At 39.4% G+C, this 23138-nt stretch overlaps 1 protein-coding gene across 1 annotated transcript; it reads right to left on the bottom strand.

The window, feature by feature from the left end:
• Positions 1 to 1616: 1616 nt before the first annotated feature.
• ZRSR2 (zinc finger CCCH-type, RNA binding motif and serine/arginine rich 2) lies at positions 1617 to 22686 on the bottom strand. Its single transcript, XM_054581192.1, has 11 exons — positions 22428 to 22686; positions 21944 to 22023; positions 19486 to 19570; positions 16649 to 16757; positions 16365 to 16451; positions 13281 to 13319; positions 12548 to 12666; positions 7782 to 7995; positions 5024 to 5079; positions 4161 to 4270; positions 1617 to 2128 (listed from the first exon to the last, which is right to left on the bottom strand). The coding sequence occupies exons 1-11, from the start codon at positions 22466 to 22468 to the stop codon at positions 1617 to 1619; spliced, it is 1452 nt and encodes a 483-aa protein (XP_054437167.1). The 5' UTR covers positions 22469 to 22686.
• Positions 22687 to 23138: the final 452 nt, after the last annotated feature.

The raw sequence follows: 23138 nt of genomic DNA, 5'->3' as shown, positions 1-23138 counted from the left end.
TTAAATCTATTTCCAAATCTCCAAGTTTTCAAATTCCATATACTCAGAAATTCAAGATCCCTAGTATATCAACGGAAAGGAGGTTAATGAGGAATTTAAAAATTTATGAGGAAGTGTGACAGCATTTTTTATGATCTGAAATCTAAGAACAATATTTTAAGCTTTTTTTTTAAAAAGGATTTTATTTATTTTCAGACAGAGGGGAAGTGAGAGAGGGAAACATGAATGTATAGTTGCCTCTCGCGCACCCCGAGCTGGGGACCTGGCCCGCAACCCAGGCACGTGTCCTGACTGGGAGTCAAACCTGTCACCCTTTGGTTTGCAGGCTGGCATTCAGTCCATGGAGCCACACCAGCCAGGGCTTCCTTAAGCTTTTTAAATAGAATGTTCTCTAACCAGTTGTTTTTTTTAAACCAGAATTGCTATAACACTAGGCATATTCAGTAGTGATAACCTGTATATAGAGAACTCTAATACACTAGAGCAAAGAACACCCCAATGGGAAACCTCTAAGTGAGGAAGGACTGCAAATATGGGGTAGGAGGGAAGGGAAAAATTGACTACCCCTTAGTACTTTAAAACCAAGAAAGTGAATTTTTAAAGTAAAAAAGGTGTTCAGCTATAGCATGTAGAAAAGCCAATAGATTACTAATAAAGGATAATCAAATTTTATGTCCAATAAATACAGAAAAAGTGTTTGACTTTGCCAATGCATACAGTTTTAAACACAAAACATTTACCAGATTGGCAAAGAGAAAAGTAATGTGGGGTGTAGGAATAGCAACATTTATTATTGACAACTTTTTTGGTAGTTTTTCTCAAGGGCAATTTGGAAATACTTCAGTATTTATAGCTCTTGATGTAATTTATCAAGAAATATGATCAGAGATGTATGAAAGTAAGGAAATCCACCACAGGATTGTTTAACAGCACAGGATTCTTTAATAGTGTAAGAGTTAAAATAAATTAAAATCCAACAAGAGGGATATGGTTGAATAAACTGATAGATCGACACTATGCAGAGAGTAAAAATAACATTAAGAATAGGGGTTTGAGGAAATGTGATGGTATTTTGTGTGAGTAAAAGCATATTCAACTGCAGACATTTCTGTAAAAAAATGGTTACACACTCATAGGAAAAGAAAAAAGACTAAAGTAACGCTCCAGTGTTAATTTTTTTTTTTTTTTAAGAGAGTGTGGAAGGACGGGAGAAAGAGAGGGAGAGAAATATTGATGTGAGAGAAACATTGATGAGTTGCCTCTCTCGCAGGCCCCCAACTAGGATCGGGTCCCACAACCCAGGCATGTGTCTTGAATGGGAATTGAACCAGTGATCTTTCAGTTTGCAGGACGCCCAACCAACTGAGCCACACCAGCCAGGGCTTAACTGGTTATCTTTAAAGGTTAGGATTACAAGGAATATTCGTGTTATTTATACATTTCAGCTTTTCTAAAAAGAAGCACATAAATTATGAAAGAATAAGAGTATTTTTAAGGAATGCAGATGACATAGGGTTCTGCCAGACTTGCTAACCCATTTAAGCTCAGAGCCCTCTATCCAGGTATGCAGCAGCCACAATAAATAAGATATGCAATCATTTCAAAACAAAATTGGTTTATTTGGATTTGGGACTATGAATAGTTCTGTCTCTACTACCTGACCTCCTCCTGCCGCGACTCCTGGACCTAGTGGGGCTTGGGCTCCGGCTCCGGCTCCGGCTCCTGCTCCGGCTCCGGCTCCGACGGCTCCTGCTCTGGCTGCCCCGGCCCCGGCTGCGATCCCTTTTTCTTTCTCTACTTCGTGAACTGTGCCTTTCGTGACTTTTTGCCGTGTGTTTGTGAGATTTCTTCTCCCTGTGGCTACTTCTTCTTTTCCTTTCGGTTTCCCCATTCCTTTTGTAGGAACGAGAGGGGCTGGGGCTTCTCCTCCTCCTGGGCCTGCCGTAGTACTCATCATGGTGGCTCATCCTCTCTCTCCTCTCTGAGTTCTTACCAAAGGAAGAGCCAGACCGATCTGGAGACAGGTAGATGTCCCTGTTAGCTTCCCAAAATTCATTGTTGGGATTTCTGAACACGTGAAGAAAGTTGCAGTGTTTTCCTCTTGGGCATTGTTGTATTTCAAATAAACCTGCAATGGCAGAGTGAGGAAAGGGCATTTATGGCTGGCACTTTATCCTTCTTAGAAAGTACATTTCTCATGTTGGATGTGATAGAACTATTTTCTTCTGTGTATTATTTAAAAGGGGCTTACGTAAATCAATGCCACAGTTTTGGTTCCCAGAATTTCAAATATATTCAAGTGCACTAACAAATGGCACTGTGAAAAGTAACACATCAGAAGTTTTAATTAGCCAGGCTATCCTGTTCCTCTACTGGAGTAGCGTGGAGTGCAACCGAACAGGCGGTGGCCACAATTTTTTCTAGGGTTTCACCATCCCATTCACTGACAGTGTAAATCCCTACTTAACACTTTACCAAGACGATGGTAAACATTGGCCTAATGCTTTTAAATTTACCTGGAAGATTCTTGTCAAAGGTGAAATCTATTTGAACTCAGAGATTCTTTGAGGGTTTTCAAACTTTTTTTTTTTAAAGTAGTAAATTCCCCAAATATGTAAAACAGTTAAAAGTGAAATGTCTCCATACCACACACTATATACAAAAGGAAAGTCAGAATGGATCAGAGTCCTAAATGTAAGACATGAAACTATAAAACTCTAAAGCAAACACACAAGTAAAATCTTCGTGATACTGGGCTAAGCAATGGGTTGTTAGATATGAGAGCAAAAGCACAAGCAAAGAAAAAATAGACAAATGGGATTTCAACAAAAAAAACTTTTGTGCCTCAAAGGACACCATGAAAGTGAAATAAGAACCCACATAATGGGAGAAAATATTGACAAATCATATCTATGATAAGGGACTTATCTGTAGAATAAATCATGAACTCATATTACAACTCAATAATAAAAAGATATATAACCTAATTAAAAATGGGCAAAAGATCTGAATAAACATCTCTCCAAAGAAGATACACAAATGGCCAATAACAAGGACATGAAAAAATGCTCAATAGCATTAGTAACTAGGAAAAATAACCAAGCTGTTATGTTGAAAACAACAAATGAAATAGTCTCCCACTTTGGGGGAGTCAGTCACACTCAGAAGCGCCTCCCTGAAACCATACTAGATTACCAGGAACTGACAAAAGTAACTGCCTTTATAAAGAAAACAGTTCCATTTCTTTCAGTCTCCAAGCCTTGAAACTTAAGGCGTAATTATTCTTTCGGTTTTCCAAAGCAAGGAATTCCAAAATCTTTTTCTCTTGAATAAATTGTTTTTGAGTGAAAGTATATATTAAGACCAGGTTGCCAAAGATTCAGACTTTAAAAATTATAAATTTTTAAGTAAGACATGTTCAAAAGGCAAGTGTAAAGCAAAGCAAAGGGTCAGAGACATGCTCCCCTACGACATGGATAACTCCATCTCTTTGCCAACAGGTGGCCCAGCAATAGAGTTTGGCTGAGCCCATTTGACAGAAATCCAACAAGAACGAGGCCATCCAAATTGTTGGCTATTCAAAGGACTGACTCATTTCCTGATCTGGGGTCACTGTTGATGAGTTAGCCTGACTAAATGTACCCTTACCACATCCTACAGCAAGAATCAACCTATTGCACAAAAGCATGCATTTCAAGTAAGACAGGGAAGGTTATAGCTAATGTTTTAGGTGGCAAAGATGACCAAAGATTCATTAGGGATAAAGATGGGGAAAACAACATAGCTCAAGTGAGGTGAGCCAACGAATAGCAAAAAGCTTTGAAACCGCAACAGGGAAAGGTGGCTTCCCCCTGACACAATTTCCCAGGCTTCCTAAGGTGTCAGATACAGAGCCCAGGCCCAAGAATGGAAGACCCCATTCAGCTCCAGCTCTTGTCACCAAAACGCTGATCTCAATCATCTCATGCATAAAAAGACCTACAAGGTCTGTTACAGATCTAAAATGTGATATCCTTTATATAATGATCTTGGTTCATCTACACTGTGAGGTAAAAGCTATGCTTCGCCCCTTTACAAGATTGTGGGGTGTTTCTTCACTAAGAATGTCCTTTTATATAAGTGTGGAACAACTGGGGGAAAGTTGTCATGTTGTATTTTACCACAAATAGCCATTTTCCACCGGGTCACTGGGCAGAACTCGCACTGAAGCTGTCGTCCTGCGTACCATCGTCCGTTGAACAGAGAAAGAGCTGCTTGGCATTCCTCTTCCCTTCAAATCACAAATTAAAGGATGCACTTTATAGTAACATTCTAATATGTAGATTAATCCTGTTGTTATGTAACCCTTTTATTAGTTGATTGTAGGATCACCGAGCTCACTGCTTTTGTACTACTGAAAGAGTACCCTACAACAGTCAAGTTCCTGAAGCTCACAATTTATCCAGGAATTCTTTTTGCTAACCCTCTGAGAGGTTCTGATGCATGGAAACTGGCCTGAGTCAAAGCTTCTTAAATCAAAAGACTGGACCACTAAAAAGGCAGAAGTATTTTCCACTGTTACAGCCCATTGTTTCTCAGCCAAGATTGGTGTTCCTCTTATTACAATAGTTAATTTAACCCATTAGCCACAGCCCAGCCCAGGCAAGAAGCAAAACAAGCAGAAGTGATACACTAGCTGCACACTAAGATTACTTGGGGCTTCCATTCCCAATTCATACTCTTGATTTATACTTTTCTATTGTCTATTCTAGTTATCCCTTTCTGTTTGTATTTTAATTATTAAAATTATATTAAGTAAAAACAATAACTACATTATAAAAGATTCAAAACTATGTACTTATACAAAGAATGAAATCCAAATGTATTATTTTCAAATCCCTTCATATTTCTGAATCAGCTCTTAATATTTACATTTTTAAAAATACCATGCATATGAAAGTTATAAATTCATTGGAAACCATCCCAGACCTCAACATAATCATAACACTGTACTGTGACAAAATGTGAAGACATTTATACTTACGATTGGTACTGAACATACACATTGCCCCTCAGATGAGGTTCCAAGTTACAGCTGACCTAAGGAGCAATGAAGAATTCCATCATTAACAAAAACAAACAAACAAACAAAAAAAAACAACTAAGGAAAAGAAGCCCTTCGGTCACTAAATGCACTTTGTTCAGCTCAGTACTACCAAATGTAGTTATCAATTATCAATCGAAGAGTTCAAAATCAAGGTACTACCCCACTCTCACATCTATTTAAGGTACGCTTCAGCACACAGCAGTACTGCAGACCCCAATTATCTTATCCCTGTTCACCCAGATTCTTTTTTCCCCCCACAGATATGAAATGTTTCACGTATGCATAAAAATACAGAGAATAGAAGTCAGCCAATCCATACACCACCCAGATTTAACACAAACCTTTTTCCTTTTTGACTGAGAATGTTTAAATATGTGTAACATTGAAGACCCAGTTGAAGCTATTCCATCTTATTCTCCCTCCTCCATCACGTACATGAGCACTGTATCCTAGGTTGGGTGTATCCTTCACATTCCAAACATAAATACACACCACGCACACAAACAAGTATCTATAGTCACATATACACAGACATAAAATATACATACACATAAAATTTATACATATGTCTACCATGTATATATTGTGATATACATTTTTATGTGTAAATATGCAAAGAAAACATGTATCTATATTGACAATGTATAGCACTACTTTGCACATTTTAAAATTTTACATATATAGTATTTATTCCACATTCTTTTCACAAGATGTAATCCCATAAATTTAATGATTCACTTTAACTACTATATACTGGGTATATTAAATTGCCAAATTAATTTGTCTGCCCCTCTAATGACAGATATCCAAGGTACTTCCAATTTCTCATCAACAAGCAGCACAGCAGCCAGCACTCTGGAGCACGTGCCTGTGGGTGTACAGATTTCTCCAGCATGCATGACCACAAGCGGTGTGCAGGTTTGTGGGTCTACAACTTCACTAGGTGCTGACAAACTACCGCCCTCTGAAGTGGTTTTACTAAATCACACATCCTTGCCCACGCTTGATATTAAGAGAATTTATAATTTTTTACCTGATAGGTGTGAATAATCTCCTATTTCAATATGCACTGTTCCTATTACTAGTTAGCTTGAACATTTGTTTTTTTGACTTCAAAAATGACACATCTGACTTGGTTTTATGTAATGGTATAAAAAGGTCCTCAAATATTCATATCACTGTCTAGCTTCTATTTTCAAAATAAATGTTTAATTTTACAAATCTGTTCCAGTGAATTTTTATCAGAGTATCCCAAAAGAGGCAGGATCCATATGGACTAACAAGTTTATATCTCGGGAGGCCACATCAGCTGCGCCAGGGACCTTAGAAATCACTTAAGCCAGTGGTTCCCAAGACCCTGTTATTAATTTTCCATGATAAATGTGAAGTTTTAGAAATTTTCCTAAACAAACAGCTTTTGATTTATAACTGCCACTGTGGTTAGCATGAGCTTGGCTGACAGAATTCTAAACAAAATTTTAAAAATACACTGTGGTTAGTAGGTGGCAATGATGTGATTTCCACTAACTGGTCTCAAGTTTTGAAGGTGGCTCCACCAAGAAGTTGATGGAGCAGTATAATGTCGGGGCCTTGCAAGGGAAACGGCTGGTATTGTCTAATCCCCTCACTTTGGGGATGAGGAAAAGGCACAGAGAGGTAAGGTGACATGTTCCAGAATGTATATGTACCAGAAATAAAAGGCAAAGGGGGAAGAAATTTTTTAAAGAATTTTAAAAACCTTGAGATTGACAGAAAGCAGCACAACCTTGAATTTCATGCGTGTTGCTGATTAGCAGTTGCTCTGTTCTTGGCTATTCCAACTGTCACTTCCAAAGAGCAGGAAGAAAAAAAAAAAAAAGCTCCATTCCTTTTTTCAAATTATGGGGCATTTTCCCTGCCCTAACATAAAATAATCATTCAAGATTGGATCTGATCAAATCACAAAGCAGGAGGCTTCACTGTGTAGGAGTCAACTTCTGGGTCCCAGGAGCAGTGGCTATGCATCTGACTTTCCTCTTGCCTTAAGGAATGTGTTAGAATAATTCTGTGCAACCTGAATGCCTCTTTTTCCTCCTGTATGCTGCACCGAACATTGACTTTGGGAATACTATGTTCAGTATTGAAATTATCCAATGAATAAAAACTGTAAAAAAAGGGACCCAAGATCCTGTGTTCTAGGATAGCTCCAGAAGAAAGAACATGCACCTGGGGTGGCACCTTCATTATAATGCAACAATGTAACAACAAACTCAGTAAGTGGAGTGGTGCTAACACTGTGTACACTGCAGCTCTAGGTGAGACCCTCTACAGACAGAGGGAGGGAGGAAAGGAGGGCGTTCTCCAACACAGGTGGCCTCTAACTGACTAAATGCTGGCACAGCTGTCTGTGGGGATCTCCTGCAGAGAATTCACCAGCTGGAAGAGTTAGACCACAAAGGTACTGAAGAGATCAAAGAGCCTTTCCCATCTAGTCCCTGGCACCCAGGAACATTCATGCTACTACATGAGTTTACATAGTACTTCTACTGAGGGAAGGAAGTTACATTCACCGCAGTGGCTGGGTGGCAGACACTGGGCCACGCGCTGTGCTCTCGCACATGCCCCCACCCAGATGGAGAGCCCTTGCTCTCTGGTCCCATCAGGTACTTCCGCAGGAAGTAAGCCCATCCCCTTCAGGCACCCTGTGCACGCCCACCTTGAACTGGATCACCTTCCCCACGTTCTTGAACTCCGGGAGCACGTCCTCGTAGAAGTCCAGGAACTGCTGGTAGGTCTCTTCTTCGCTGTACTCCAGGCTGGCGTCGGGGTCATAGTCGTCCCTCCTGCACTGCTCCATCCCGAACGTTGTAAACATGCTTCTAATGAGGAGGGTGGGGCTCGACGTTGGGAAATTGTGTTTACGTGAACACCTGCACATCAAGGAAAAGCTCCCCTTCAGTAGCCCAATCGTTACAAATTACACATAAAGAGCATGCTTTAAATTGAGTAACTTGGCAGTTTTGACTTAACTGTAAGACAATAAAACCCATTCAGACATCAAATTTCAACACTTAAGGAAACTGTTCTCAGACTGATCAATATAATCACTTTCATTAGAATGTGAAGCTGGAAATTATTTCCAAGTTCATTTGCCATTCAGATACCCTATGTGGGACCTAGGAGGAAGGTGAAAACAATACACTGTGCTTCTACACAATCGTCCACTAACCCGATGCTTAGACAATAGGGTAATCTAAGTTCCCAGCTAATGGAGTATTTCAATCCCATACATGTATAGCATTTCATAGTTGTCATGGCATTTTTACTTTTTTTCCCCCTCTGATCCTTGAAACCTGCCAGGACAGTTTGATGGTAGTATTTCTCCCCACTTTGCAAAGAAGAAAGCTGAGGCTTAGAGAAGCACACTTACCCAAGTCACCTGGCTGGTAGGTAAGAGAGGATGCAAGAGAATGAGTTAACCTACAGTCTACTACTATGGCCTGTTCATTATATGGTGTGGTAAATATAATTAATTTGTATTTAATTGAAGGAGGCTAACCATTATGAACAATTTTCTTTTCGTAGTGTAAAATGGACCAGGCCATACTTGAGGTATTTTTTTAAAAAATCTTTTATATGAGTTTATTTTCTTATTTACTCCTTCTCCTAAAATAAAATGAGGGGGAAAATGTAGTTCAAGATTCCAAATCATCAAAATTTTCCTGATTTGGTTTCTAGTTTAAAAATTGATACAGAAAAAAATTTTAGGAAAAAAAATCTCCACAACTTATTAAGAAAAAAAAAAGTTGAATTAGGCATGTGTTGGGAAAAAATAGTGGCCCTGAAATGACTAAATGGTTAACTCATACTCACTTTGCATGTCTGTAATATATATCTGCACACCTAGTGAGCTAACTGCACAATGGCCTGCACACACTGTGCCCAGCTCAGAATTGTGCAATCAGTGTTCACTACTATGAAATTTTCTTTTTTCCAAAGGATCTCCTACATTATTCAGTTAGGGACCTTGTGATGAGATCCACCTTCCCAAGTACAGCTGCCGACAGTGCACAGCAACGATTCAACCTGGCTGACAAGTGTTCGCAGTGAATCAGAATTTTACAAATATGAAGCACATGCAGAATTAAACAAGAAACCAATTTAACAAAGTTAACATTCTGCTCATGGGCTTATTACATCATAAAGAACTTGACTCTAGTTCCCAGGGTGTCAAAAGAGCATTTCTAAGTTCTGAAACAGAGCCAAAGTCCCTGTCTAAGGCAAAATCCCCTTGGCCTGGAGACAGGTCATACAATGTGAGTATATTCAAGGCCAGCCCTATAGCTCCTACTGCAAAGTCAGCTAAAACAAGAAAAATCAGGAGGGCAGTCTAATGCTGTGGTACAAGCCTGTGTGATTCTAGAATCATGTCGGGAAAACTGAGATTTCTCAGTTCCTGCCCCAAACTATCTGTTCAGACCTCAAAGAGTAGGGGACCTGAATTTTCAAAGTAACTGCCTACCTAGTCCTGAAGGTCAGCCATGTTCGAGAACCCTTGTTTAGGACACATTACTTACCTATTATTGCCCAGATACTTGAATCAAGTAAGACTGCCACAAAATCACCTACTTAAACATTATCTTACCCCAAGGACAGCCAATAAATGGTGTGGGTCTCCAAATGCCCCCTCAGGTAAAGCTAACTGACTGCACCTCTTTTTGTCTTTTCAAGGGAACACTCCGGGTACCCCTCACCTTTGAACTCATAAATATAATGCAGTTAGGGTCAATCACTTATTGAAGGTCTCTGTAAGAAATTCTCGTGAAAATTACACATGCAAGTTAACAAAACATCTATCAAAGTTATTGTCCACCTCCCTACTCAGTGTCTTTATATAGTATTTCAGGGGAGAAACATTTAGAATGTGATACCAGGAAAATCTCTGTCTTTCCAGAGATACTGCTCATTCTTCCTTTTTGGTAAGAACTATGTAGTTTGCCACCTGCCTGGGATGTATTCAAATCCAGGGCGAAATGTACTGCACATTCACAACCCACTTTCTCCTTTCCTTGATTTCAATTTGTTTTAGTTTATTAAACTTAGTGCAGGAGACTGTGAGCTTTCTTTAAATTGCTTCTGGAAATAGGTGAGGTATAAATAACTACTCCAATAAATAAGTTTTACCTTTCATCAATAATTATGTTCTTTTAGGAGAGAAAAAAATAACTCTCCTCAAAATTGTGACTCCAAAAAATATCAACTCCGGGAACGTTCTAGAATTGAATTCTATTAATTACAAAAACAAAGCAACCAAAGAAATGCTTAAGCTATGGAAGTGTTTGTCTGATGACATGACAGACCTCAACAGAAACGAACAGTTATGTGATCCAGAGCAAGTCCCTATGGCTCCCTGTAAAAGGGGCACAGAGTTTTTGTCTGAAGGGATGGTGCTGGAATTTGTAACTGCCACTTTCATTGAATTTGATTTTACAACACATCGCTTAAACAATGAAAATATCCAAAGCGCTCTTTTTTTTTTTTTGGATAGTTGTAATGGTGAAAGTTCCTATGCCTAGCAAAATATTAAGAAATGTTCACAAATTAATCTGACCACTATCGGTATTTCCTTGAAACAACTCCCAGGGGTGAGTTTCGGGAGCCCGACAGGCTCCCCTTTCCACAAATAAGCAGTCAACTGATTTCCTGAAACCATTTAGGCATCTCTCCTTCAGTCTTATGCCCAACAGAAGGAGAATCCATAATCAGATGACCAAAAGTCTTAAAATTCAAGGAAATGTTAGAGATATATCATCAATGAGGAATCCTGCAAATGCAATCTGATTCAACTACCTACACAAATGTGAACTCAGATTGAGTCTCTACTGTCTTTCAAAGGTAATTCACTGCACATTTTTTATTTTGGTGGGGAGGTGTTTTACATCAATCATTACTATTTCTCAATGAAATTGACTATATATTTGGAAAACACTTGTAAAAGTACAAAGGGAAATAAAGTTTCATTAGTTTCCAGTTCCTCAAGAGGAAGCTTTCACTATTGACCAGATCCTATCAATCCTTTCACAGAACATCTTGGGGTATATAATCCTACTGTAAAATACAAAAGGAGTTACACACCCAACACTAGGGACTCTCAATCCTGGGACACATTAGACATACCTGAGGACATTTCACCTAAGGCTGCCCAAGTCTTAGAGACTCTGATTTACTCAATTTCAGGTAGGGCATAATTTTTTTAAAGCTTTGTAGGTGATTCTAATGCATATCTAGGGTTGAGGAACGCTGTTCTTAAAAACTGTAAAATGGTATTAAGGTTTAAATTTAAAAAGAAACAGAAGAAATAGAGAAGGTTCATATTTTCAAAGAACGAAATGAACTTACAGCATGGATAATTCTATGAGTAAGATAAACACGAGAGACAACATACAGTTTCTCACTGAATACATATTAAATTGCCTATTCATATCCCTCTTTGGAATTAATAGGACACTAAGATATGATTAGCTCTTTCCTTCTACAGAATGCATAGTAATAACTACATTTTGCCTCGGATGGATTCACTGACCATTATGAATTATTTGCCTAATTTGAGTTTTATTTATTCTCAAACAGGCCAAATTATAAAAATCACCATTGCCTGGCATATAGTTGGTATAAATAAGTATTTGCTAAATGAGTGAAGACCTCAACACTTAGTTTTTCACATGAATGCCTTGTTTCAGAAACACTGATGCAAAAGAAGCTGGCGACAAGAGTGTCTCGGAGAATAAGGGCAACAAAAACAAAAACCACTCTGAGTACTTGCCATTTGCCAGGCACTGTTCTACCTGCTTTCCCTGCATTCTCTCCTTTCACCCACACAACCCCCTTATGAGGGGGTACTGTTTTTAACCCCCATTTTGAAGATGAGGGAACTAAGGCACAGAGAGCTTAAGCAACTTTTCCAAAGTGACAGTCAGTAAAGGCAGTTTTTGAACCCGGCGTCTGTTCAAGTCAGAGCTGACTGAGAATAAATCAGAACACTTTTCCTCCACATTCGGATCCTGTCTTTCACAGCTATCCCTTTAGGCATGCTAATTTTTAAAAGCCTCTTTTGTGCAGTGTTTGCCATTCAAAAAAATAAAGCCAGGCTGCTCCAGTCCCTTGAAATAGATGATTTCCCCCATCCAAGTTGTCCCACGTGGACTAACGCAAGCATGGGAAGAAAAGAAAAAGCAAAAGGTCTTCATAAAGCTGTGGAGAGCATGCAAAGGAAACTCTCCCTCTCCCCGAAACAGGCTGTGGGTGAGCAGTATGGGGGGAGCAGAGGACAGAAGGCAGGGGATGTGGAGAAGCAGCAAGAACACAGCAGGCGCCTGACTGTGAACACCTCAAGCTCAAGCCCGAGTCACCCCCAAACACAAAACTCAGAAGCCTCAACATTTTGAGGCACTTAATTTTGCCATGATAAAACAAATTAGTTACCTATCTCCGAATCTGCAAGCTCCCGTTTTACTGTAGAATGGACAATTAGCTCGATCTTTCTCCATTATTCTTAAGTCCGTGGGTGGTTCTGGGTTTTGCCATGTGGCAGTACTTTCCAGCTGTTGAAAATAGCCATGAGTTTACTGATGGTGTAAAAATCCATAAAGCATAAAATGTTTAAAATGTATTCAAATATTTTGGTCCATAATGAAGACTTAAAAATATTCTTTTAACAATATATACACTTAAGTTGTGACATGCGATTGAGACTTTACAAACAATTGTGCTGAGACACGTGCTGTGTGTCTGTCTTGGCTCCCAGTCACTGCACATTATCAGGCATCACTATGGTAACCAGGAGCAGTCACCAAGGTTTCCCTTTGTCCATCCACTCTGAAAAGGGTCAAAACACTTGATAGACTGAGAGAAATCAAGGTTATTCTGAAGCAGGTTAAACGCTCCCTCGTGGGCTAAGAGTGTGTGCTGTTGCTGATCTGTACGTTAAGGACTATAAACAAGTACAGCCCACAGGGGTAATTCAATACCATTTGCTTTTGTTCATCAATAACTTTTGTGGTTCCTGTTGTTGCATAAACCACAGAGCCACAAAAGTGATCCCAGATATTGCAGACATGATCTGAACAGTCAACTGCAAAATTAACATTCCTGCAAGTATTATTTTTAAAGAAATGCTCATCAATCTCAAATTCTTAATGAAAGGTTGTGAAAATACCTCATTTTCAGCCCGCTCCAGCATCTTCTGCACAGCCTCCTACAAATGGTGCAAACATAGGACTTATGAAAACCTGGAAATCAGGTAAGTCACATCTGGTTCTTCTGGTTAAGAATCTCATGTGTAACAATTTTTAATAACCCACACATACAAAAAGCTTCAGTTTCTAATTTTCCTTCTACAGCACAGATCTTCTGAAAAGATTTCAAAGGATATAGAGTTTTTATTCAAATAGGACATCTAATGGCTCAGAATGCCAAATATTGAAAATATCATCTTATAATAGTAACAATCATATTTAGTATATTTGAGTATATATATGTTCTAGTTTTTAAGATGAGGTATTATGAATATTATAAAACATAATGCTAGCCCTGACTGGTGCAGCTCAGTGGATTGAGCATTGTCCCACAAAGTAAAAGGTTGTCGGTTCGATTCCCAGGCAGGGCACATGCCTGGGTTGCGGGCCAGGTTCCCAGTTGGGTTTGTGCAAGGGGCAACCAATCAATGTTTCTCTCGCATACTAATGTTTCTCTCCCTTTCTTTCTCCCTCCCCCACCCCGAGAAAATAAATAAAATGTTTAAATAAAACACAATGTTAGTTGAAACACCATAAAAATTTAACAGATGCTAAAATATGACATGAACAGTAGTAATAAGGATAATGGAAAATCCCAAACTTTTCAACAAGGCAGAGGAAGTCCTGCCATAAGCCATTAGTTTTGATCTCACTGGCATTTAAACAAGTTTTGAAATCATGGTCAACAGACTTCTCTTCCCTAGACCCTTAAAGTATTACATAACAGACTCACCTGTCTAGCTGCTTACTTGATAACTCTACCTGGTCATATAAAGGTCCTCAGCAGCTTAAATGCTCAAGAGAAAACTCTACTTCTTCCCTACGCCTCACCCCTCTAAATGCCGCGTTTCAGTTCAATCTAAAAACCTATGAGTATATGACTTGACTCCCCTCCCTTTCTTTCCCCTCGCTGTACATTCAGTTTACCAGCTAGAGTTGTTATCCCTGCCTCAGTATACCCCAAATCTTCGTACTTCTCTACACAAAGCACTACCCTCATCCAAACCACCACCACGTCCAACCTGGAATAGCTGCCTTTTAAATGGTCACCTATTTCCATTCTTGTCTTAGTCCACCACTCCCCACCCAATCCCCCTTCGTCATAAAAAAGTCAGAATGATCTGTTAAAGGTAAACATATAAATTAGATGAAGTTGCTCCCTGCTTAAAAACCGTTCAATGGCTGCCCATTACATTTAACATAGAATTCACATTCCTCCTTCCAATCCAGGAGGATTTACGTAATCTGGCCTTGCCTGCCCTCCTGACATCCTACCATGCCACTCTCTTCTTCGGTCTCTAAGATTAAGGCACCGTGACCTTCTTTTAGCTCCATGCTCAGGCCTCTTCCCTTGGCCCAGACCCCCTTTTCTCCCTGAGATCTCAGCACTCAGGGGTCAGCTCACACATAGCTCCTCAGACAAGTCTTCCTTGACCAGGCAATCTAAAGAAGTACTTCCCTACCCCAGTCACTCTATCACATAAGTCTCTGCTTTTTTTTATAGCTCTTAACATGATCTGATGGCACTTACAATGAGTTTTTTTTTTTTTTGCTTTACTTATCATCCGGGTCTCCCCGCTAGAAAACTAACTCAATGAGAGCAGAGATTGTCTTTTTTGATGATTTATCTCTATCCACTAGAGAGGTATCTAGCACATAGCAGAAACACAGATTGCATATACCTTTATACATGCTTAGAATCTACTTTATTTCATCTGCTTCTCCTTAGCGTCTCATCAGACCTCCTTTGAAACAAAAGCCTTAGCTCTTTTGAAAAGAAGCCTTAACTTTTATCTAATGCCTGAAAGACTTCAATCGAAGAACATTTTACTGCTAAAATGGGAATTAATTATTCTCTATTAAAAAATGACAAACTCCAAACAATTGTCCTGCCCCCACAAGCCTAGTGTCGTCTTGCCTTACCTGGAAAGCAGTGCTAAAAAATAAAGGCATCTAAAACACTTGCACTAGAATTAACTGATAGCCTGACACAAAAACACAAAGATCCCAGAGGCTGCGTCTACCTCATCATGACTAAGGTGTAAATAAACACATTTTTCCCCATGATAAAATGATTAACTACTCAATTCCATGCTATTCAAACTCAGCAATATAAAGAAAAGATACATCCTGATGAATGAGTCAAGGAAAGATGAACTGTGAGATCTTTGAAATAAATACACTGTTGAGGAACAGCAACAAAATATACCAAATCAATCTTTAAAAAGAATCTCGAAGATATAGGAGATATGTACATACAACCTTACTGATTTTTTAAAAATGAGTAACTATATGTTAGCTACAATTGTGTTATAGCCCAAGTTGGAAAGGAAGCCAAGATTTACTAACAAAAAACTTTCCTAATTCCTCAACATTAGAGTTCTGATTTCTTTCAATCAACTAATTCTTGCTGATATGTCATAAGGAGTTAACTCTCATAAATTAAATAAATGTGGAAACTACACAAAAGATTATTCTCTAAGTCAACCCATATACAACAGAACCTCAGAAAAACACCGTTTGCTCCGGAGTGGTACACAGTGTAAAGCAGAGGCCAGCTGCCTGTTTTTTTGTAAATAAAACAACACAGTTTTACTGGAACACAGCCACAGCCACGCATTTACAGATTATCTATGGCTGCTTTCACAGCACACTGGCAGAGCTGGGTGTTTCCAACAGAGACTGCACGGACCACAAAGCCGAAAACGTTTACGCTCTGGCCCTTTACACAAGCAGCTTGCTGATCCTTGGTATAAAGGGTAAGGTGGGTAAAGCTGAAGAAAAACCTTAATTTAAGGTCCACCACTGCACAGATGAAAAGAAGAGCACCAGAAGGAAACGCCAGTGTACACTTTACTAAAAGCTTGACTATTTCTAGATGGAAAAAAAAAAAAAAGGGGCCCAAACCCTGCTATGCCTAAAGCTTATTCTTCCGCCCCATCACTTGCCACATCTGCTCACTAAGAGGATATGCAGCGCCTTTATCCTCCTGTGACAGGAATCACCTCTCTCTCTCTTTTCTCCTGTAGCTTCTGCGCCTCCTCTTCTTTCTCTCGTCTCTGCTGTTCTTCCCATTCTTCCTTTAACTTCCTCTTTACAGGGGAGCGGGGAGAGAAGGAAAAGTAATATTTTTCAGATTCGCTTTTTAAAACATACAGAGTAAATAAATGAAAAATTTTAATAACATTGGTAAAATGGATGATACCCATTTTTTAAAGTTAAAGATACATAACTCTTAATGAGTTTTGGTTAATGAGTTGGTCAATTGGTTATCTGATTAATACTGTACCTCCTGTTCTTCCTGCCGTTTTCTAGCTGCCTCTTCCTTTTCCTTCTTTATTCTGAACTCTTCTTGTGCCTTCTGCTCCCGCAGCAACCACTCCTCGTGTAACTTTTGCCTGTCAATGTGATAATGTATTCAAATAGAAGAAATGGGCATTAATCTACAAATACACACACACAATAGTAAAAATGACATGTCTGGGAACGATTAAACTATCATGAAAGACGTAGTCTAGAAAGCAGTTAAGTGGGAGTAAGAGGGTCAAAAGACAGGAGTAATGATCTTAGAAAAGCACTATATTTCAGCAACTATGTTCCTAACGGGTAATAGCTTAAAATCACTACTTCTACATTCGTATCTATGACATCTTTTACATACAACAACGACACTAGAATTTCCCCTGTAGGTTGACCATAGTGATGTTTAGGTGCCAATCAACTGAGTAACGAGTTTCAAAGCCACATCTAGCTTTTCACATTCAGAAATTATTACCCTTCCTATTTTGTGTGTTTTAAAAGTGTCAATTACAAGATTGCAGTACTGGGAAAAACTGGCATCTTCTGTCATAACCCTTTGGACTGCTATTTATACACTTAGGAGACTCCTGTGGTTTGCCCCAAGCACTGAAACTACTGAAAGAAGAAAAATAAAACTACATCATGACCTTGTCTTTAAAATAAAGCTACAGGTTTTAAGATGACAAGGAGTTATAACAATAAATCAGCAGGTATCTAGTTTATTTTTAAAAAATGACCAATTATAGAGTGTATCTTAAAATGGTATCTTAGACCTCTAATATTATACATTTATAATTTAAAGATGGGCTACATTTCAAAAGTTTATTAGCTAATCAGATGTTTATAACCTAGATTGCATTTTCTCACTGAATGTGGAAATGGAAATGAAGTATAAGAAATTGTTCTGTATCTCTTCAGCGACATTAGGAGTTAAATAAGGTTTATGTCTAAATAACGTTTAGCCTGGGGACCTAACCACAATTTCAAATACACTTCAGGGAAAATATTTCCATTTCCAACTTCAGATTCTAGGAACATGTCTTTTAGCTATGGTAGAGACTGGCATATTGCAAATGTCAAACGTTATACATGAATTTTTGACTGCATAGAGAGTCAGTGCCCCCAACCCTCACATTGTTCAAGGGTCAACTGTTTAACAGAAATCTATAATAATAAGGACTAGAGTTATCACAGCACCCCCTATCTGGTAACACTATGTTAAGCACTATGCACTTACCACCTCACCTAATTGCCCTGAATCTAGGGGGTAGGTACTATGAGTGACTCATCTCCATATTTAAGGCAAGAAAATTGAAGCTTCAAGAGATTAAGCAACTTGAACACAGCTAGTAAGTGGCAGGGCCAGGACTGGCATCCACCCCATGTTCCCAATCACCATTACATGTTTTTCTTTTTGGCATTTTGATAATTTCAATTATTTATGTTTTTAGGTAGAGAAATTAATTATAAGAAGCTACATTTCCAGTGAACACACTGAATAGCGAGAAAGTGTCTATAAAGTTTTTTCTCCTTTTAAAAATCTTTTATTGTGGCAAAATATGCATACCATAAAATTTACCATTGTAACCATTTTTAAGTGTATAAGCGAGTAGCATTAAGCATATTTTCATTGTTGTGTTTAAGTTTAAAAATAAAAATAATGAGGAAAAAACAGAATATTCTGTTATCTTGGGGTGGGGGAGGCCTCATAAGTCATACACCAAAGCCAGATACCATGATGAAAGTTGACAACATGAAAATAAAATTATGGTAATTAATGCTGTAAGCCAAGTTAGGACAAATGAGAAAAAATATACATCACACATGTGACAGATAAAGAATATCCTTAATCAAGTAATAAGACTGCTACAACAAACTTAAAAAATCCCAAAAGAGAATGATGCAAGACTTAAGCAATCTACAAATAGGTAATACAATATAAAAAGAGATATTAAACTCTAATCAATAAATGTACATTTGAAACTTTTGAATATAGTAGTTCATAAAATTGATAACACCTAGTGTGAGTGAAGGTATAGGGAGATGGGCACCTTGATTCAGGTGGAGGGCTGCAGACTGCAAACTGGGTTGCCCTTCCTACCTGCCCATCTACACTGTATGTGTATTTATCTTTTGATCCCAACCATTTCATTTCCCGACATTTTCCTAAGCAAATAATAGGAGAATTACCAAGGACATATATAGTCATGGATGGTCACTGCAACTTTTTATGCAGTAGTAAAAAACCTGAATGTAAATTAATTAGCAACATAGCGTTATTTAATAGTGAATAACCTAAATGTCCATTAGTAAATTATAAATTATGAATAAAGAATAAATTATGCTATATCTATACAATGGATACTATGTTGCCATTGAAATGGTTAAATTAAATCTCTCCATCAACAGTGAAATGAATGGCCTATATATTTAGCAAGCAATTTATAGAAAAATATGTACAAATATCATCCTATTATAGGAATATGAGTACAGTACATCTATACTTTCTTTCTTACATTCCTAACAGTGACTATCTTTGAGTGTGTTGAATTGATTAAGCCCTTTCACTTTTTACACTTCTTAATTATTTGGATTGTTTTCACAAACATTTAAGAATTAGCAAAATCAGTGAAAAATATTTCCATAAAAACATAAAGGCAACATCTAGTTTTAGCCTGTCAGCTAGAGACTGAAATAGTTTATCCAGGGTATTTTATAAGAGCTATTTTGGACAAGGTGTTACAAAGAAGACCCATATTGTTAGTAGAGACATAATACTCAGATCAAACAACTGGCTGCACGAGAAGTGTTTCAGTCAGTGCTAACCTCTGTATCTCCAACAGTTTCTCTTCTTTTTGTTGTTGTTCAATAATAGCTTCCTCGTCTTCCTCATCCTTCTTCTGTGAGAGTCCTGAGGAAATTTAAATGTTTTATTAAACTATCTGAGTATTACAAAACCTTAGTCAATAATTCAGGAAAATATATAGGTACACTTGAGGCATGATCCTGTTTTTAAAACTTTCTAATAAGGCTCCCACTGCCCAAATTTGGTACAATATGAGCATCAAAAAGAACAATATTGGTAGTTGATAACACATGTAAGGAGATATAGAATCCTGCCAGTTTTACAACTTGCTGACAAGGCAGCTCATCTCAGGTTATTTTAAGTAGAACTGGGAGCTAAAAAGGTTACCTGTAATTGAGAGGCTGACATTCCAGAAATTTCTACCAATTATTGGTCAATTCACTCTCATAGCAGTTCTTTAGAATATCTCTATATTCTAGCCTTTGGGGTAATGTTTACTCACCCAGCATGTGCTACACTGAACAGCAGTGTTTGGTAGGCTACAGTATTCATGAAGAACAACTGAGTAAAGAATTGTCCTGGCTGGTGTGGCTCAGTGGATTGAGTGCCAGCCTGCAAACCAAAGGGTTGCTGGTTTGATTCCCAGGCAGGGCACATGCCTGGGTTGTAGGCCAGGTCCCCAGTAGGGGGCCCATGGGAAGCAACCACACATGGATGTTTCTCTCCCTCTGTTTCTCTCTTCCTTCCCCTCTCTAAAAATAAATAAATAAAATCTTAAAAAAAAAAAAAGAATTCTGAAGTTGCAGTGGACAAAAGCAGGAGCAGTAAATCTTAGGTCTGCCATTAGTCATATAATCCTGAACAAACCTGTGACTTGCAACCTTCAACTGACTAAACTGCCAAAGGACTGGATACATAGCCTCTCCACAAAGGCTCAGTCTGAAGACAGTTTGCAAAGTCAAAGGGGAAAAAAAATCAATGCAAAACAGTTATAGGATTTAAAATGGGAAGGAAAAACGTAAGAGGTTTAAAAAAAATTTTTAGATGAAAACAGGTTAATGAACAAAGGTAGCTGGGAACTTTAAGGGGGGTAAAGGTATCACTAAGAGAGTAACTCCAACCTACCCTGTTTTTCCTTTTATCCCTAATGTTTTATCCTGCCTTTAGTGGACCAGTACTGAATGGGAAAAAAAAAAAAAAAAAGGAGATGCTAATAAAGCCTGCAGTTAAACACATTGCTCTTTCCATTCTAAATATTGCAAGCATTGCAACTAAAATAATTACTAGGCAACTCCAATGGTAAATAAAACCTTTCTGGCTGTTTCTCAAGGCCTGAGAATCCTGGTTACTTGAGGCCATGATGTGTGGACTTCAAGAATTGTCAGGATAACTGAATAAGCGCATATTCTGGATAAACTGGATGGCAATCACTTACAGTCCAGTACTCCAGGGTGGTTTCAGTGCTTCCATGCACATTTATAACTATTATATAATTTTACAGCTAAGTTAGTAGTACTAATTTCATTATCTTAAACAGGCAGGCTTAATATATAAATATTAGATTGTGCCACATGAAGAACAAGTAACCACATGGCCAGTACAGATGAATGTTCCGAAGTATTTTAACAGAAAATTTGCCCTGGCTGGTGTGGCTCAGTGGATTGAATGCCAGACTATGAATGAGAAGGTCGGTGGTTCTATTCCCAGTCAGGGCACACGCCTGGGTTGTGGGCCAGGTCCCCGGTAGGGGGCGCTCGAGAGTCACCCACACATCGATGTTTCTCTCCCTCTCTCCCTCGCTTCCCCTCTCTAAAAATAAATAAAAAAATTTTTAAGAAAATTTAAAAATTCATAAATAACCACAGGGCAATGGTAATAGTAGTAGCATTTCAAACTCCAGTCGGTACCGCATTCATCTTGTGAGCATCTGTCTCCCATCATTAGTAACACCAAGTTAATGTAGATTTGCTTTTTACTGGATATGTAATTTTACTTGGTTTTGTAATCTGTAAATACGTTGTTTTAGAAAGAGTTTCATAACTAGTTTTATTCTTATATATTTCAGTAGTGTATTAATAACTTGAGTCTACAAAGAGTCTCATATTACTCGTTTGAGAGAAACTTGCAAAATGCCTAAAATTCTCAACTCCTCGTTTTGCAAAGAAAAGTGTTCACCGAATACTTACTATGTGCAAGGGCTGTACTAGCTGCTGTAATTCATGATGCCTGCACCTGTAATATTAGATACTTCATAAATACTTACATATAATCAGTGGGTGATGATTCACGATGCCCTTTTCCCCCGCTTTAGTATAGTAACATTGTTCCCAACATGTGTCTAGCATAACTCGGGAGGCAGTAGCCACAGCAATTCTTATCTGATACAATACTTGGGATACTTTTTGACACTGTGGCAAGTTAGGATGGGAGTGGGGAGAGTAATTTCATACACAGAAAAGAGGTTAAGGAGTCCGTTACCTGAGTCTCTCAATCGGGCGAGTTCCTGACGTCGTTTCTTTCGTTTCTCCTTCTTCAGGGCGGCCCTGTATTTTTTGTGGCTGGAAAAAGGAGACAAGCACACTCCAGCGTAAGTGGCCGCACCTGCAGCGCTGCCCGCCTGAGCTCCCCTCTCATCAGAGCCCAGTGACAGGAGAGCGCTCGGGTGCTCGGGAGTGAAATCTTGCTTCCGTGTTGTGATTACAAAACACTCATTCACCACCCCTCTCCCTTCCATGCCCAAACGGCAGGTCTTCTCCATCCGGCACCTGTTCCCCTCCTCAACTGCCTGAGCCCATTGAAACCCGGAGAGTTCGCACCGCGTCCCCGGAGGGGCTCGAGGTGCTGCGGTGGCTCGCTTGGTCGACCTAGCCCCCTTTTCCTTCCTGCCTTCACATCCTCCATATCCAGGATTGGCCTGCTCACTCCCCTCTTCTGGCCAGTCATCTCCCTCAGTCCAATTTACCTCAGCTTCTCCGGAAGTATCACTGCCTCGGGCGCCGCCATCTTCCAGCGCCACCACGCCCACAAGAGCCGGCCGGAAAAGGCGGGCTAAAAAGGGAGCGAGTGTGCAGCTGTGCGCAGGCGCAGGTGCCGCGCGGTCTCTCGGAGGGACGAAGGGAGAGTACCTCTCCCTGAGAGGACCCAAGAGGAAAAGCGAGAGGTTTCCGTGGGTGGCTCGTCTTCCGAAACCCTGCACAAATAAATGCCTCCTTCTCGAGAACTTCTACCCTGCCGTGGAAGTATTTTTTCCCTCCTAGCCCTTCCCCAGGACCTTATCCCTGCCGCTCCCTACACCACAGTGGAACCTCTGGTAGCTAGGAGGTTAAAGTGACACTCCTCCCTCTTTTCTCCTCACCCACTCACGAGGCCTCACTCCACCTATGGCAGCTCGCCTTGCTTCCGGGACCGACTTCCCCAGGCTCCTCCTCCTTCCACGAGTCCACCTATCAGCGCCTCAGAAAAAGCACCAGACTCACCCACTTCCATTCACACCTGCTGGTTGTACAGATGAACTTAACTCCTTGGTCTAGCTTTGGTACTCTCTACTCCAAATGAAAATTACTGAGCTACCCAGTTACTAAACTGTCCCTGCTTCTTCTAGTTCCTCCTTGGGATCATTCAACAGAAGCCCAAACTCTGTCTAAAGCCTGGCCTTACACCCTCTTACAGAGCC

Source organism: Pteronotus mesoamericanus, unplaced genomic scaffold (assembly GCF_021234165.1).
Source record: "Pteronotus mesoamericanus isolate MK-2021 breed Mesoamerican mustached bat unplaced genomic scaffold, CSHL_Meso_final contig_65, whole genome shotgun sequence".
NCBI classification, from domain to species: domain Eukaryota; kingdom Metazoa; phylum Chordata; class Mammalia; order Chiroptera; family Mormoopidae; genus Pteronotus; species Pteronotus mesoamericanus.
This window is presented reverse-complemented; position numbering and strand designations above follow the sequence as displayed.

What these genes read in the sequence shown, in the direction of transcription:
- ZRSR2 (XM_054581192.1), bottom strand. Translation starts at nt 22,468, where the DNA reads ATGGCGGCGCCCGAGGCAGTGATACTTCCGGAGAAGCTGAG. An exon ending in GCTTGCAGATTCGGAGATAG is followed by an intron (nt 7,996 to 12,547) that starts GTAACTAATTTG and finishes CTTGATGTGCAG; the next exon opens with GTGTTCACGTAAACACAATT. An exon ending in GTGGAAAATGGCTATTTGTG is followed by an intron (nt 2,129 to 4,160) that starts GTAAAATACAAC and finishes CTGCCATTGCAG; the next exon opens with GTTTATTTGAAATACAACAA.